The 16,960-nt window shown below is 39.0% G+C and overlaps 2 protein-coding genes and 1 long non-coding RNA gene across 3 annotated transcripts; all 3 read right to left on the bottom strand.

The window, feature by feature from the left end:
• Positions 1 to 1,102: 1,102 nt before the first annotated feature.
• On the bottom strand, positions 1,103 to 1,962 carry LOC131174532 (uncharacterized). The gene is made up of 2 exons (XR_009144884.1): positions 1,902 to 1,962; positions 1,103 to 1,323 (listed from the first exon to the last, which is right to left on the bottom strand). It is a non-coding gene; the product is annotated as an uncharacterized LOC131174532 (long non-coding RNA).
• Positions 1,963 to 10,335: 8,373 nt separating this feature from the next.
• LOC110666213 (phosphatidylinositol 3,4,5-trisphosphate 3-phosphatase and protein-tyrosine-phosphatase PTEN1) lies at positions 10,336 to 12,892 on the bottom strand. Its single transcript, XM_021826629.2, has 7 exons — positions 12,583 to 12,892; positions 12,166 to 12,480; positions 11,903 to 12,079; positions 11,637 to 11,750; positions 11,340 to 11,528; positions 10,917 to 11,255; positions 10,336 to 10,836 (listed from the first exon to the last, which is right to left on the bottom strand). The coding sequence occupies exons 2-7, from the start codon at positions 12,451 to 12,453 to the stop codon at positions 10,675 to 10,677; spliced, it is 1,269 nt and encodes a 422-aa protein (XP_021682321.1). The 5' UTR covers positions 12,454 to 12,480; positions 12,583 to 12,892; the 3' UTR covers positions 10,336 to 10,674.
• A 134-nt stretch (positions 12,893 to 13,026) lies between these two features.
• Positions 13,027 to 16,960, bottom strand: LOC110666186 (cyclic nucleotide-gated ion channel 2). Its single transcript, XM_021826596.2, has 8 exons — positions 16,590 to 16,960; positions 15,811 to 16,474; positions 14,947 to 15,162; positions 14,524 to 14,840; positions 14,263 to 14,374; positions 13,944 to 14,180; positions 13,767 to 13,853; positions 13,027 to 13,680 (listed from the first exon to the last, which is right to left on the bottom strand). Exons 1-8 carry the CDS (start codon positions 16,943 to 16,945, stop codon positions 13,195 to 13,197), a joined length of 2,475 nt encoding a protein of 824 aa, XP_021682288.2. The 5' UTR covers positions 16,946 to 16,960; the 3' UTR covers positions 13,027 to 13,194.

The raw sequence follows: 16,960 nt of genomic DNA, 5'->3' as shown, positions 1-16,960 counted from the left end.
TTTTATAAATTTTGGCTTATGGAAGACCATAAAAATCTAATTTAATAATTCAATTAATTAATTTTTTTATGGCATCATGCATGAGGTCATGCATGATGTCATCACCTTTTTCATTTTCCTCTCTCTTTTTTTTTATATTTTTCTATTAGTTCTTTAATTTAATTATCGATTCCGAAATTTTCTTTTCTCCGATTTTATTTGACAGTTAGGTCAGGAGTCAGCTCTCGGGGTCAATTGACCAAATTGCCCCTCGCCGGTTCATCCCGGTTTGCAAATAATCCAATATTTCTTCCGGCTCCCTGACCTAATTATTTGACTGACTTAACAGTTCTTTTTCGTGATTTTCTCTTTTCCACTGTGTCCATAAGGGTCCTAAGGACCGCAGCGTCACTTTTTACGGTTCGAAATTTGAGTTTAAAACGACTTGCGATGCGTTCAGGAGGTCACTCATCGCTGTGACTCTCGGCTCGTTTAACCTCTTATGTTCTGTTTTTCTTATTTGTAGTTAACTAATTAAACATTACTAATTATTTGTGTTTATGGCTTTTCATGTTGTCTTAAGTGTGGCTCTAATCTCTTTATTTGTCCGGACCAACACCGGTCACCGGAACAGTGAAATATACCAGGCTATACCAATAGGGGTGTTACATAAAAAGTAAAAATCGTAATAAAAAATTTTTATATAACGAAACTCACATCTTATTTAACTATATTAAAATTTAAAAATAGTAATCGAATAAAAAGTTTCTTTTTATGTATATTAAAAATGTTGTTTTAAATAAAATTGATGTTAATAAAATTTTAGTTTTAAAAAAATTGATATCTTAAAAAAATAAGCTATATCGAAAATGTCACGACCCAACCTATGGGCCGGACCGGCACTAGGACCTGGGCCAGCTTAAAGCCCCCGAGGCCCGTAGTAAGCCTAACTGTTCATTAACCCAACTCTAAGACCCATTTGGGCCCAATATCAAGAAAACAAACGGACAGAGTCCGGCCATAAAATGGACTTACCAACGGGGAGTTTTCGACTCACCCGACCTGTAAACACAATATATAGTCAATTGGGGAGCTCAGCTCACCCTCCACATACTCATCAACATAATAATAAATGGGAGCTCAGCTCCCTCATCCAATCCATCAAACAGACATAGAATATTAAGTTTACAGGTCCAACATGATAATAATATTACAGACCAAATTCAAATAATTACTGCTAACACATGCGGAAATTCTAGGAGTACATAAAATTACACAAATATCGATAAACAACCTGCGAAGTATAAAAGCAGGTTAACCCAGAATAAAATATCCTCCTGCGGCCTGTAAAAATTTTTGAACAGGAGTGAGCGTCGACTCGAGAGTAAAATATCAATTTTAACCATAATCTCTATAACTATCTCAGAACTAATGCACTATGTAGAGTGAAATGCAACATCAACATCATATTCACATCATAGCATCAAAAAGGTAATTTGGAGCACTCACGCACCCTGTAGCATCAATCATAATATATTGGGAGCTGATCCCCTATACAGCTCTCTTAAATCCAACCTGGTGCCAGCGAAGAACTCAAGCCGGACTTTCGCTTAATAAACCAAATCGAGGGTCCCAGCGAAGAACTCAAGCCGTGACTACCCCTCGAAGGAACGGGTCCCAGCGAAGAACTCAAGCCGTGACTACCCCGTCCTGTCCATAGTCCACACCACATCACACGCACGCCAACGCACGCACACTGCTCCAAATTACCACAACAACACTCATGGCACATTAACAGTTATGAATGCAACATAAATCGTGCCTAGAGTTTAACTACATAAATATATGCATATAAGTGATGCATGGGCATGCTGAACATATAATAATATCGAAATTACAATTAAAATTAATATTTTACTCACAAACTTGACGACAAATTACTGTGGCGGCTGGGCGGAGGAAGAAGGCTGTCCCGGCTCACCTGACAATTACATTACATCTATTTAATAAATTTGACTCAATACAAACAAAGAAAAGATCAAGCACGCCCTAAGTCGTAGAAAATCCGGCAGAATCTCCCCTATACCTAGGACCTACCCAACCTGCAAAAGGGCTAAAAACGCACTTCTATATTCACAATCCATATATCAACCGTTCAATCATATCACACAGCCCCTCCTGGGCCCATCAAATCAATCATCCATCACAATACGCAAACTTTCAATTTAGTCCTTATTATTGTTCATTTTTGCAAAAACTGCCCAAACAAGCTCTAAAAATTATAAAACTTTGCCTCATGGTCCTTAGCAATATTACTAAGCTATTGCAAAAGAATAGTAATTTTCTAAGCTACCACGAATATTTTATGGATTTTTAATCCTATTCAAGCACTAGAAAATTACGAAAAAGCAAGGTTCGGGTTTACCTTTGCCGATTCCGACTTCGGGAACGCGCTCGGGATGCCTGACAATGGTGGGGTAGCCAAAATAGATCCAATTCGGAGACTTTTTCAGAGTCTGGTCTGTTCGCCGGAAATTCACGCATCCCACAACTGTCGAATTTCCGCGAATTGAGGATACCTACACGAAGCCCAATAATAATATATAAAAAAATCAGGGGTGTTACATTCTTCCCCCCTTACAGAAAATTCGTCCTCGAATTTTACACAAGGCAGAATAAAGCACATGATTATACATTGAACAGATAAGGGTACTTGCTACGCATGTCCCGTTCTAACTCCCAAGTGCACTCTTCCACTGATTGACTCCTCCACAAAACCTTAACCATAGGGATCTGTTTTGATCTTAGCTGTCTCACTTGGTAGTCCACTATGGCTACAGGTTGCTCCTCAAAGGTCAAGTTCTCTTTTAGCTCTATTACATCCTGCCGTAGTATATGGGGAGGATCTGGGATGTACTTCCTGAGCATGGAGATGTGAAATACGGGATGAACGTGAGAAAGGTTGGGTGGTAGTTCCAACCGTAGACAATCGCTCCAACTCTATCAAGAACCTCAAAAGGTCCAATATACCGAGGTGCAAACTTGCCCTTCTTTCCAAATATCACGACTCCTTCATTGGAGAAACCTTCAGAATACATAGTCGCCATCGCAAACTCCACATCCTCCGTCTGGGTCCGTGCATAACTCTTCTCGCTCACAAAGCTGTTTTCAATCGTTCCCTGATTAAAGGAACTATCTCTGAAGTGTACTGCACTAGGTCTACATCATGCACCTTCGCTTCCCCCATTTTCGTCCAACACAGAGGAGACCTACACTTTCTTCCATATAGTGCCTCATAGGGTGGCATCCCTATGCTGGAGTGATAACGGTTGTTGTAGGCAAACTCCACCAAAGCTAGTTGATCATCCCATCGACCTCCAAAATCCAAAACACTCATGCGAAGCATGTCTTCCAGTGTTTGGATTGTCCTTTCGGACTGTCCGTCTGTCTGAGGGTGGAAAGCCGTACTGAAGTTCAACTGTGTGCCAAGTGCCTCCTGCAATTTTCTCCAAAACCGAGAAGTGAACTGGGGCCCTCTGTCAGATATTATGGAAGCCGAAACTCCATGCAATCTGACTATTTCTCGAATGTAGATCCCGGCGTACTGTGCCACAGAGTATGTAGTCTTTACAGGCAAGAAGTGAGCTGATTTGGTTAAACGGTCTACAATCACCCATATCGAATCATATCCTCGCGTGGTACGAGGCAACCCAGTCACAAAATCCATAGTGATCATTTCCCACTTCCATTCTGGGATAGGGAGCTCTTGCAACTTCCCTGACGGTCTCTGATGTTGAAACTTCACCTTCTGACAAGTCAAGCACTTGGACACAAAGTCTGCTATGTCTCTCTTCATGCCATTCCACCAAAGAGCTATCTTTCACATCATGGTACATTTTGGTGGAACTCGTGGACATTGTACAGTTTATAGTGTGCCTCTCGCATGATTTCATCTCTGAGATTGTCCACATCGGGCACACATATCCTAGAACCTTGCACTAGGGCACCATCATTGGCAAATCCAAACTCAGCACCTTCACCTTGCTGTACTCTTTCTATGATCTTCATTAATTGTTGGTCTCTGTATTGGGAAACTCTAACTCTATCTCGCAAGTCTGGCCTCACTGAAAAATGAGCCAACAAGACCTCCTCATCTGAAAGATCTAGGATTAAACCTTGATCCATCAACTCATGTACTTCCTGAATCAACGGTCTCTTCTCTCACAAATGTGCGCCAAACCGCGTAAGATTTTCTACTTAAAGCATCTGCTACTACATTGGCCTTCCCAGGGTGGTACTGGATGGGGCAATCATAGTCTTCCAGAAGCTCCATCCATCTCCTCTGTCTCAAGTTTAAATCCCTCTGTTGGAAGATGTACTTCAAACTCTTATGGTCGGTGTATATCTCGCACACTTCACCATACAGGTAGTGTCTCCAGATTTTTAGTGCAAAGACTACAGCCGCCATTTCCAAATCATGGGTGGGATAGTTCTGCTCATGCCTCTTCACCGCCTTGAAGCATAAGCCACTACTTTTCCATTCCGCATCAAAACACACCCTAGGCCAACTCGAGGCGTCACAAGACACGGTGTATCCTTCACCGCTCATAGGTAGTGTTAACACAGGGGCAGTGGTTAGACACTCCTTATCCTCATCATTATAACTGACTCTATCGAGCTCTCTTCCTGTCCTTTGCATCTTATCCACTTCCCTTTTCCTATTTTTGGTATTGTTGGTATCATTTTAACCTGCTGTACTTATTCCTTAATTTTAGTCCTATCTCATCCTTACACCTTTTCCTTCAAAGATGTCTATCCCATCATCAACTTTAACTTTCTTTTTATTTCTTAGTCTTATCTTGAATACTAGTTTCATTACTTCAAGAATTCTAACCCTATGATTTACTCCTACCAGCACATTCTTCACCTTATGTAACACTTATAATTACCCATAGAAAATTTTTTTTTTTCTTGTATCCCCTTTTTTCCAACTTAACTATCAGAACATTATCATTCCCTATCAGCCTTAGTAGGAAATTGCTTATCCTGGATGAATATGAGCCCCATAAACTATAAGTTCCATCTGAACTAACACGGCTTTAGGAAATATGTGTCATGCCTTAATTCCAAACAAGATACTTCACGTGTTCATTCTCCTTAATATAATCATATATACTGCTCATAGCTTTCTAAACTTCAACCTCAAATTACCCATCAGCAACAATTTCATCTATTGAATCTCAACCATAAATAGTACTTCCTCCAAATTTCATAGTTTAAAACAGTTGCAAGCCTTAGTAGCTAACTCAATTTAACTCCTGTCATTACTCTTTTCGTCCTTTCATACTTAATACTAGGTATGCACTTACTGTCATTCTCATATCAGGAAATTATGTATGAATTTGTGCCTACTAAACTCTCAATAACTAGGTCTCCTTGACTCAGTTTCTGTTCCTTATATAACCTTCTAGAACCAAAAGCACAAGCTAAACTTGAAAAGAAAGAAAATATCCTCTTATACTCAACTACGCTCGATTGTCCATATAATAATGTTTAACCTATGTTTCTTGGTCTTTCTCTTCAAATTTCATCATCTCCTAGCACAATTGTGCTCTACCTATAAGATGTCATCTGCATGAACTCTTTACCGAACCATTGTCCTTCCTGACATAATATTTTATAATTTATTAACTTTACTTATACTCGACCAATGATTCATATCTATCATCGTTTATATTGTGCTCTTAACTTTTGTTGATTCCTGAAAGATTTCTCTCACTAATAAATTCTTCCAACACTAATTCTAATCTTATCTATGGTCATTAGTTTGATCCTTGAACTTTCTAGTGATTTATAACCACCCAGACTTGTCACTTCTCGTTCTACCCCTACTGTTGTCATGTCGTTATTGCTTTACTACAAAGTGATTCTGTTGATCACACTAAAAATGTTTGCCTGACATTCATAATGAACCTCTAACTACCTTGTCACTATCTCAAAAGTCTAACTTAAAGCCTCTGTGTCATTATCTATCATTCTTTTCCTCTCATCATACCTTTTTGATCCCTTAGATTAACTTTTATTAAACTTACTACTTACTAACTTCTTCTTCTCTGCCTAATTAGATAGTCCACAATATCATCGCACACCTTCTAGCTTTTACTCATTATTATTGTATTACATACCTCCATCATCGTTTCTTACTAATGTGGTCCCATTTTTGGTTTTGCATCATTGTCATTCTCCTTGCCAAGAATAACACTTAGCCTACCCTATATCTTAACTTTGTTCCTTTTGTTACGCGCCCTTTAGGTTGTCCTTTCATTTATTTCCTTTTTCTTATCCAAAATAGAACTTAACTATTCTATCCCTGGTTCCATTCTTCTTCCTAACATGACAAATTGCATTTTGTCGACTATATCTTCGAGTCTCTGGCGTTATCATATGTCTGTATACTCAGATTTGGTCATTTGACCACTCTAGCTAGTACTTCCACTGGCATTTAAATTATATTGCATCTGCAATCAATTGTCCAAACTTTCATTCTGCACTTTCTCTATTCAATGGCCTTCTGTGATTTATCTTCGCTAATTTATTACTCTTAACACTATTATAATTAGATTATACTATTGTTTTGAACAATATGAAGTTACAAAAGAACTCAGGAAATGACAATCATACCTTTATCGTATGATCTCTATTCTTATCCTTTAGCTTACATAATATCCTTACTACCTCGAACCGATTCTGCAGTAATTTTATTTATTTGTTGTTATCATTATCATTATTATTATTATTATTTTCTATATTTATTCAATTAGCCAAAACTTAAGATTCCGGGCACCCAAACCCGTCATCCAATTCAAAGGATTTACATCCATCGTGATCTGATTATATATGATTCCTATAATGGAACTTGTATCCTCTCCAGGATACCCGAGCCAACTACTCTCTACCACACTCTACATCCCATCCGGGACACTATTCCATAAGTCATCATTATCGTAATAACCTTCGATCCATTCCAAAAGATAGGACTATATCCTAACTTGTCGCAACAAAGGTACTACATCTACCACCTTGCCAGAACCATGTCAAGTTAATGACTCTTTTATCATATCATAGCTCTATAAATCATCAATTCATAGTTTCGACCTTCTCTAGGTAGTAGAGTTGTACTTTATTCCATACTGATACACACAAGGTATACTATTCTCACTCTATAAGTGTCACCTTTACTTTGCAACTAGTCCGAAACCTCTGGTCTGATGGCAACTCTTGATGTAACTCTAGCTCATGTCAGTAATCGAGTCACCGACTCTAGTTATCACCCAACCGTGACCTTTCAATATTCTAACTCTAGACTCTTAGCCAGAGTTCCCAACTCCTCTGCAAATATAGAACTCTGCTCGCATAATCGTACCAAAACAGAAGCCATCTCAAACACCCTCATTATGGAGCACCACGGGATGCACGCAGCTCTACACAATAATCTCATGTCTGATCAGACTGCAGACTACAGAGCGGACATCGAGAACATTGTATAGTTACTACGATACGCCCCGATGCACTAGGTCTCCTAATTTCTTATCTCTCCGAATCTTCTATTATCACAAACTTATTCTCGATCGGGTCATCTACCGATGACCGCCAAGAGTGGTATCCTCATCCTTATCTAGGCAATCAGATTTTTAAGACTCACTTTTATGTACTCGTGTCTTACAGGAAATGGGCACACCATTTCAACCCATACTGACAAAAATATAACATTTCTTGGAGTACGTATCCTCATGATAGATCTCACATGTCTACTAAATCTATTTCACATTTCTGTTTACTCCACTAAAATCAAGACACTAACCGAGGTAATCTTATATTTCCGAGGTATAACGTAGAATCTAGAAACAAAGAATTACAGGAAAAGACGAAACAGAATCCTATACTCCGCATGTGACTCCTAGTAGACTCTTCCCAACACTTAGACAACTTTTCCCTAAGAATCTGGAGCCTAAGCTCTGATACCACATTTGTCACGACCCAACCTATGGGCCGGACCCAAGACTAGGACTGGCCACCTTAAAGCCCCGAGGCCCGTAGTAAGCCTAACTGTTCATTAACCCAACTCTAAGACCCATTTGGGCCCAATATCAAGAAAACAAACGGACAGAGTCCGGCCATAAAATGGACTTACCAACGGGGAGTTTTCGACTCACCCGACCTGTAAACACAATATATAGTCAATTGGGGAGCTCAGCTCACCCTCCACATACTCATCAACATAATAATAAATGGGAGCTCAACTCCCTCATCCAATCCATCAAACCGACATAGAATATTAAGTTTACAGGTCCAACATGATAATAATATTACAGACCAAATTCAAATAATTACTGCTAATACATGCGGAAATTCTAGGAGTACATAAAATTACACAAATATCGATAAACAACCTGCGAAGTATAAAAGCATGTTAACCCAGAATAAAATATCCTCCTGCGGCCTGTAAAAATTTTTGAACAGGAGTGAGCGTTCGACTCAGAGAGTAAAATATCAATTTTAACCATAATATCTATAACTATCTCAGAACTAATGCACTGTAGAGTGAAATGCAACATCAACATCATATTCACATCATAGCATCAAAAGGTAATTTGGAGCACTCACGCACTCGTAGCATCAATCATAATATATTGGGAGCCGATCCCTATACGACTCTCTTAAATCCAACCTCGTGCCCAAGAACTCAAGCCGACTTTCGCTTAATAAACCAAATCGAGGGTCCCAAATAAGAACTCTGCCGTGACTACCCCTCGAAGGAACGGGTCCCAACAAGAACTCAAGCCGTGACTACCCCGCCCTATCCATAGTCCACACCACATCACACGCACGCCAACGCACGACACCGCTGCTCCAAATTACCACAACAACACTCATGGCACATTAATGCTATGAATGCAACATAAATCGTGCCTAGAGTTTAACTACATAAATATATGCATATAAGTGATGCATGGGCATGCTGAACATATAATAATATCGAAATTACAATTAAAATTAATATTTTACTCACAAACTTGACGACAAATTACTGTGGCGGCTGGGCGGAGGAAGAAGGTTGTCCCGGCTCACCTGACAATTACATTACATCTATTTAATAAATTTGACTCAATACAAACAAAGAAAAAGATCAAGTACGCCCTAAGTCGTACAAAATCCGCAGAATCTCCCTATACCTAGGACCTACCCAACTCGCAAAGGGCTAAAAACGCACTTCTATATTCACAATCCATATATCAACCGCTCAATCATATCACACAGCCCTCCCGGCCCATCAAATCAATCATCCATCACAATACGCAAACTTTCAATTTAGTCCTTATTATTGTTCATTTTTGCAAAAACTGCCCAAACAAGCTCTAAAAATTATAAAACTTTGCCCCGCGGTCCTTAGCAATATTACTAAGCTATTGCAAAAAGAATCGTAATTTTCTAAGCTACCACGAATATTTTATGGATTTTTAATCCTATTCAAGCACTAGAAAATTACGAAAAAGCAAGGTTCGGGTTTACCTTTGCCGATTCCGACTTCGAACGCTCGGGATGCCTGACAATGGTGGGGTAGCCAAAACCTAGATCCAATTCGGAGACTTTTCCGGTAGCTGGTCTGTCTGGCCGGAAATTCACAGATCCGGACAACTGTCGAATTTCCGCGAATTGAGGATACCTACACGAAGCCCAATAATAATATATAAAAAAATCAGGGGTGTTACAGAAAAATTATAATTCAACAAAATCAATATCATAAAAATCAAATTACATAGATATGAATTTATTTTACTACCTTAATATGATTTTGAGTTTTAAAAATAATTGAGCAAATAATTGTATCAAATTTACTAAATAAAGAATGCGGCAAAAAATTTTTTTATATATTTAGTTGTTATATTTTTTAGATAAATTGTATAATTTTAATATAGTTAAATATGCAATATATTTATAATAATAAATTATATGTATTTTAATATTATATTTCATTTCTTCACGTGCTTCAGAGGTTAATAAATTTAATATACTAAATTTTTGGTTGCATGTGAGATTGTGTAATTAATGTAAAATACTGTATTGAAAATTTTTGTTAATAAAAAGTATTATTGTAAAAATTAATAGTTATTTATTAGAATATTATTTTTAAGTATTAGAGAAAAAAATTATAATTGATGGTATTCATATCTTAGTGCCCGCTTCTCATTAATATTTATTAAAATATATAAATAAATATATTTATATGTACTTTGGTTTAATTCAATTTAATAGATTATATGGAAGAATGGTGAAGGGTTGTAACAGTTCGTCCTTTCCTGCACAAAATTCTTTTACAAGGATGAGCTAGAACTAAGCCAACTCTTTCAAATCAAAACAAAATAAATGGGCAATGGCATTGGCAATACAAACAGAACCACCAAAAAGAAATGTAATTTAGACATCCGCATGATTTTATATATATGTATATATAAACAGAAAAACGAAGCACATTTGATCTTTTGCAAAATGCCCTCAGCAGAAACCTAAGATACAAAACTTCCTCTTCTTGTTTGGACATGCCGTCCATGAAAAACTAGACAGCAAGACAACGTCTGATGATACATCTTGATAGAGGAGGATGTCTAATTAACTGTATTCATTTTGAAAAAGATTTCAGAAACAATCGTCACTTGGACTATCTTCATTCTCATCAGAAGATGAAGGAAAGCGTGCAGGCTTTGAATTAGCTGGACCAAATAGCAGCTCCAAGCAGAAGGCAGACCCACATATTGATTTACCCTTCTTCCCAAGTTTATCCAAATCTCTCACTGAGAACTGCAAGTTCTTGAGCATATTAATATTGCATATTGGTGTGCACAAGCCTGTAATTAAAGTTCAGGAACAGTAAAATTTACCTGTAGCAAGCTATTCTTGATGAAAGCTGTGTTGAAGCAGACGTAGAAAAGCCGGCCTCCGATCATTTTCTGGTAGAATATAACACGCACATCTCCTTTAACCTCTACAGGTTTATTGAAGTAGTATTCTAGACAGTTCTCCTGATCGATGATGGCACGTTCTGTGTCCATTTGAACAACAACGTGTGGTTCTTCTACTTCGCACTTCTTCTCTTCTTCATCACCTTCAATGAAAGAGATATAGTAGCGAGGACTATTATTTCTCTGATATCCTTTCGTAATAGGTCTGCAGCAACCTTTAGCAACTTCCTCTGACGGACGGTATACCTGGCTGGGAACCTGTCAAATAAGAATCAGTATCGAGACCTGATGCTATTGAAAGTGAGGATGGGACACTGCGACTTAAATTAATCAGTTAATTACCTCTTCCAACTCTGAGACCACAAAGAAGATTGAGTCAGTGTTAACCATGTCATAAAGACGAATTCGGCGCAGTTCTCTGCTACAAGGTTGAGGCAAGTTTGCTTTAGGAGGTCCATCACCAATTCCCTTAGGAAAAGAAAGTACACTTGCCCAATACCCCACATAACGGCGTTGGCTTGGTATGGAGACCTGTCAGCAGAAAACAAGTGATTGGTCTTCAATTTTTGTTCAGCTTAAGAATTTGTATCAAAATTGGTGAATAAAACTATAAAAGGACTTATAATTGATTGTTCTTACTCCTTCATTGTTTGTCGTCCGTTTATTTGCATACAATTGAAGAGCCTCCTCTGCTGTCATGCCACTGTAAACAAGGTAGGCACACACCATTAAGCCTGTTCTACCTTTACCTGCCTGCAAGGTTAAACCATTTAACTAGATAAAGGAAAGTTGCAGCCAAATGTAAAATATACATATATATATATATATATATATATATATATATATATATATATATATATATATATATATATATATATATATATGTATCTGCAAGAGTCTCTTACCATGCAGTGCACAACCGCAATATTTTTAGGGTCTTGTAATAACCATGAATTAACACTTTCACAAAATTGCTTGACCATTTCCAGAGGTGGGACATGGTTGTCATCAAAAGGATATGTCTCAACACGACCATGAAAATGTGCTGGATCATAAGATTCCTCAATGCATAAATTATAGACCTGCAGAGTGTACAGGATAAAAATAAAACCATTATATTTCATTTTCAACCTTCATGAATGAGCAACATTACACTATAATCAAACACCTTGTAGTGCTCCGGATGCCTCATGTCCAGCACAGATTTCACCTGCCAGAGAGGATTACGGTACATTGCTCGCATACGTTCGGCAGGGAATGACATAGCCAATATTTTATCTGTGATGTATGACATGTCAAGATCATATCCAGCAACGAACATTCGCCTTCGATGCTTTGATACCAAGTTACGAAGATATATACTCTTGGTGAGGTAATTGATGAGTGAATATTGAGCATGTTGTAAGTTTGAGGTCCCAGCCCTTCCTAGCCCCTGCTTTGCAAGCTTCGAACCCATTTAGCTTTTCAATGTTAAGATTCCTGCCTGAAAATAAATGGAAAAGGTACATGCAAAGCTAAAATTAATTGCTTCTATGTATGCATACAGAACCAAAACAAAAAAGCTTAAATAGATGTGTATATATACCTCACTTAAGCGCGAGTTACTAATTCAATGAATTGAAGCGATTTCTAGGACATGCAGGTCTAGAGAAGCTATGTTGAAGCCCTGGAAATAGCTGTTGCAAAATGGAATTTGAGGGAAACGTGTTCACGGGGGCCAGGAGATGACGACATGCCCCATGTTATTTCTTCTTTGCCTTGGTGCAAATCCAAAATTATGAGAAATTGTATAGAATTTGGATATTGTATGCTAAAATTGGAGGGAGCTTTTGTCCCCTAAATTTTCAGCCCCTAATATTGAGGGAAATGGGGATCGACCTCTCATAGAAATCAAGACCTTATCTTTTTGTATCTCTCTCTTTACCCTCACCAAGAAAAAGTAGTTATCATAGGAAGGTGGGAATTTAACTGAAATTTAGATTCCTTTTTCATATTTTTGAAAGAAGAAGATTCCATCACCTTGCAAAAGTGAAAGAAACTAAAATAAACTTTTTATTAACTTGGGAAGAATGAGTCTATTTTCCAATGCTCAAATTGCTCACATCGTACAAAAAAAAAAAAATCTAATTTTGCCCCTAAGAAAGGAACAATATTTTATTAAGCAACAAAGAGAAATGAAGATTAACTAAACATGGTCTTATTCGAGGTGGTCATGTGGCCTAATTGACATGAACATAGCAGCATACTGAAGTAGTCGACGGTCAGAGTCTCCATTTTCTGCAAGAGGACTCACCGGACCTCTAGTCCTCGTCCTGTAGCGCCGCCAAGCAAATTGTATGTTCACTGCTGCCCATGTTCGCCAATTCGATGAGTAATATCTCGCAGTTCGCTTTAGCCTTTCGTTGGCAAATTTGTAGCGGAAATGATCTGTGATGTAACGAAGATGGTTTGCATCAAGACCAAATGCTTCTGTGGATTCTACACAGACAAATGTAGCAGATGAGGCTGGAAGCCGGTCTATAAATGGGCGGCGAAGGCACCAAGAGAGCAGCTCATCACCCAGAAACCCTCCTGATTCAAGAACACTTGTTGCTACCATGCCTTTGCTGAGGCTTTGGCTTCTCTTTATACGCCCGCGAATGATGAACACCACCCTGTGCACAGGGTCTCCTTCTCTAATTATCTGCTTCATAGGGCCATGAAAATTTGTCAATTCATTCTATTACTAATAAGGCGGTGAAATGATTTAACCTGAACTGGGTTTTTCACCTTTTCATCTTTAGAGAATACAAGGGGCCTAACCCGGTCGCAGATGTTGTCGAGTATAAGATCATCCAAGTTGTGGAACAGAGGTACCTGATGAGAAATTCAGGTTGTGGTAAACGTAGATTAACAAGATTGACAAAGAGGGCAAAAGATTTCATTGGGAATGGTCATGTCTTTTACCTTCTTGATGAGGTCTAGGCAAAGGTAGCGCTTGATATCTCTTCGGAGTCCTTCAGGTAAATCCTTGATTAATTCCATCTCATCATCTCCTCCCATGGCTGCCCATCTTTGTCGTTCAAAATGGCGAACTCTCTGCCTCAAACGAGACGGCAACTGTCTCCGCCTCATCCACCATTCCATATCTCTGCATCTCAGCTGCATTTTCCTCTTCTTTGCCATGACAGCATGCAGAAACAACTTCATACATGGCATTCATCTATTAGTCTTCATTCATCATAATCAGTTAAAAATTTTTAACACATCAATGAATGAAACCCACCTGGATATTCCCAATCAATAAAGTGAAAAGCATTAAACCACTGAGCACTATGCATATACTGAACATTACTTCTAGCCAATTGCTCGTGGGTTCCAGATCATTGCCAAAGGTACTGCAAATTAATAAATAGAAACGCAACAACACACACACACACACACACACACACACACACACACACACACACACACACATATATATGAATATTAGTGTTCAGAGGGCAATAATTGCTAGAAATGATTTCAGTTTTCTTGTATGAAATACCTGAGAGTCATTAAACCCCAAAATATGGGATAAAGGATCTTGACAGCCAGAGAATTGCTAGAAATGACAGGAAGAGCAGTTTTATAAATGCCATACTTGAATGGCCCTGTAATATCTAAGCACATTGGCTTTTTGACAGTGGTAGTAAAGTTACCACCGCATGGATTTCCAATTGTGCTTGCAGGTATCAAAAACTGATAACAGATCTCCTCTGAGCAGGACAGAGAGAGGTCACACTTTGGTCTTCTTTGACACTGCTGCCTGAGGCAAGAAGCAGCGCGTTGAATAGCAAGAACATACCAACATCCTCCAGCAACCTGTAGACAAAACATTTCATTTTCACTCCCATAATTTGTCGTATGAAGCTTAATATTGTCAAAAAAGAAAAAAGAAAAGAAAAGGAAGGAAGATCAATTTACATACATGAGATGCAATGAAGTAGGCAATGAGATTAAGTCCAAAACCCCACCAAATAGTACCGAAGATGTAACCTGTAACCTTCTGCATTTTTCTCATCAAGTAAATGCAGTGGTACACTTTAGGGAGAAATTGGAACATGAAGATCAATAGAAGTATTGACATTATCAGCTTAATCTGCTCTTCTCTTATCAATTTGGGAAGAACTAACCAAAATACAGCCTGCAAAACCAGTATGATCAAAGAAAACTCTAATTATTACCTTAATTACGCTCCTTATATTTTGACAACCCACAGTAATTACCAGGTTGCCATGAAAGCAAACAAAAATAAGATTTGGCAGTGATAAAACAAATGATTGGGTATCACTTTGTTCATGACTTAATTGATTTTTGTGTAACTGATTTTCTAGTGAACTATATAATTTACTGAATAAATTATATATTATTTCATACTCTCCTCATGATTGATCGTGCCATCGCACTTAATTATATCAAAACTAATGCTATTTTTTTTTTTTTTATAACCAAAATTTGAAGTCTTGAATTTCGAGAATCGGTAACCATCTTGCTGGCTAGGAAGTACACAAGTTACAAGTCTCTCACGAAGCTTGGTGGCAAAGAAGCATATAGAAACCTAGAACCAAACAAAACCAACACATAACATGATCACCATGCATCAGAGCAGACAGCTACCCTTATCACCAAAACCAGTACCCCACACTTTTTTTAATATCATAACATCACCTCGATAACCCAACTCGGCCGTTAGTTCCAGTAAAGTTTTTCTGACGTGGCAACAGGTGATTGGACAAGTTTAGTTAAGAAGAAACGTTCGAGAAACAAACTTAGCTGTTCTAACTTGACTCACCTGTGGGACTGGCAGTATCACGAACGCATCGAACCAGAACCCCTTCAACGACCGCACGTAGTGGGAGGCGATGGCACGTGCGTCCCATACGAGTTTCCCACACCCTACAACCAGCGATTCCCGCGACACGTACGCTAACCTAAACTGCAACCACAAGTGGCACAAATGCACTGCGTCCACGCACGTGCGAAGAACAGTCACAATTGCTGCTAACCCACCATCCATGTACAGGCACGGAGCCCCACCTCTCCCGATTAATAACGCATAGAAGAACAATGGATCAATGGCTAGAGCCATGCCACGTGCCAGAAGGAACGCGCGGTTCCACTTCTGGACGCGCTTGCTACGCGGGTCGAGGATGGTTTCGAAGGGGCCTTTGGGTAAGCGTGATTGGGCTCGAGATGGGGGAATCTTCTTGGGGCCGGGCAGGTTTTGAATAGGGACAAGAGATGAGCCGGCAGAGGCCACCCATTCGGGCTGGTGGGCATGGTCGCAGCTGGTGGAGTGGAAGACAGGAACGCCAACCTGGGTACAGGCATAGCATTCTATGGAGTTAGAGACGGTATTGTCATCGATGTTGATGTTGTTGCTGTTGCTGCTGTTGTCGCCACTACTCCCGCTACTGTCACTATGGCGGTTTCCGTGGCAAAGCAGTCCAATCCACCTGCAGTACGCATTGAATTATTTTTAATATCACATATATACTTTCGTTCGACCAAATAATTTATTTAAAAAATATTATATATGTGTTAAGAAGGGAGTAGTGTGGTTATATATACCTTGGGAGAGAGAAGTGGAAGTTGGGCTGAGAAGGCATGATTGGAAGAGTGGAACCATGGGAGAGAGAAGGTGGTGAAGAGGAAAAGAAGGGAAGAAAGGATGAGTTCAGAGAGAAAGAGGTAGGAGGGTGTTGAGTTGCTAGAAGACGGTAATGGAGAGAACGTGAAGAGGGGCGGATTTTGGAGGGATTATAATAGAAGAAGTCTGTCACGTAGCACATGAAGAGCTGCAGGAGGTGGAAAGCCAATCGCATACGAAACATGGGGTGTTGGAGTTGATGTGTCTGGTGAACCACGGCGCTGGGTCCACCACCTTCAAATGACGAATAAGGTAACACATACAGTGACCACTCCATGTCACTGCAGTTTGG

The sequence above is a fragment of the Hevea brasiliensis genome, chromosome 16, assembly GCF_030052815.1.
Source record: "Hevea brasiliensis isolate MT/VB/25A 57/8 chromosome 16, ASM3005281v1, whole genome shotgun sequence".
NCBI lineage: Eukaryota > Viridiplantae > Streptophyta > Magnoliopsida > Malpighiales > Euphorbiaceae > Hevea > Hevea brasiliensis.
This window is presented reverse-complemented; position numbering and strand designations above follow the sequence as displayed.

Excerpts from the sequence above, each read along its gene's own strand:
- LOC110666213 (XM_021826629.2), bottom strand. The coding sequence starts at position 12,453 with ATGGGTTCGAAGCTTGCAAAGCAGGGGCTAGGAAGGGCTGGGACCTCA. Across the intron at positions 12,080-12,165 it reads GGCATCCGGAGCACTACAAG|GTCTATAATTTATGCATTGA; the intron begins GTGTTTGATTAT and ends TACACTCTGCAG. Across the intron at positions 11,529-11,636 it reads GGACGACAAACAATGAAGGA|GTCTCCATACCAAGCCAACG; the intron begins GTAAGAACAATC and ends TTCTGCTGACAG.
- LOC110666186 (XM_021826596.2), bottom strand. The coding sequence starts at position 16,945 with ATGGAGTGGTCACTGTATGTGTTACCTTATTCGTCATTTGAAGGTGGT. Across the intron at positions 16,475-16,589 it reads TTCCACTTCTCTCTCCCAAG|GTGGATTGGACTGCTTTGCC; the intron begins GTATATATAACC and ends TGCGTACTGCAG. Across the intron at positions 14,841-14,946 it reads CCTACTTCATTGCATCTCAT|GTTGCTGGAGGATGTTGGTA; the intron begins GTATGTAAATTG and ends TTTTGTCTACAG.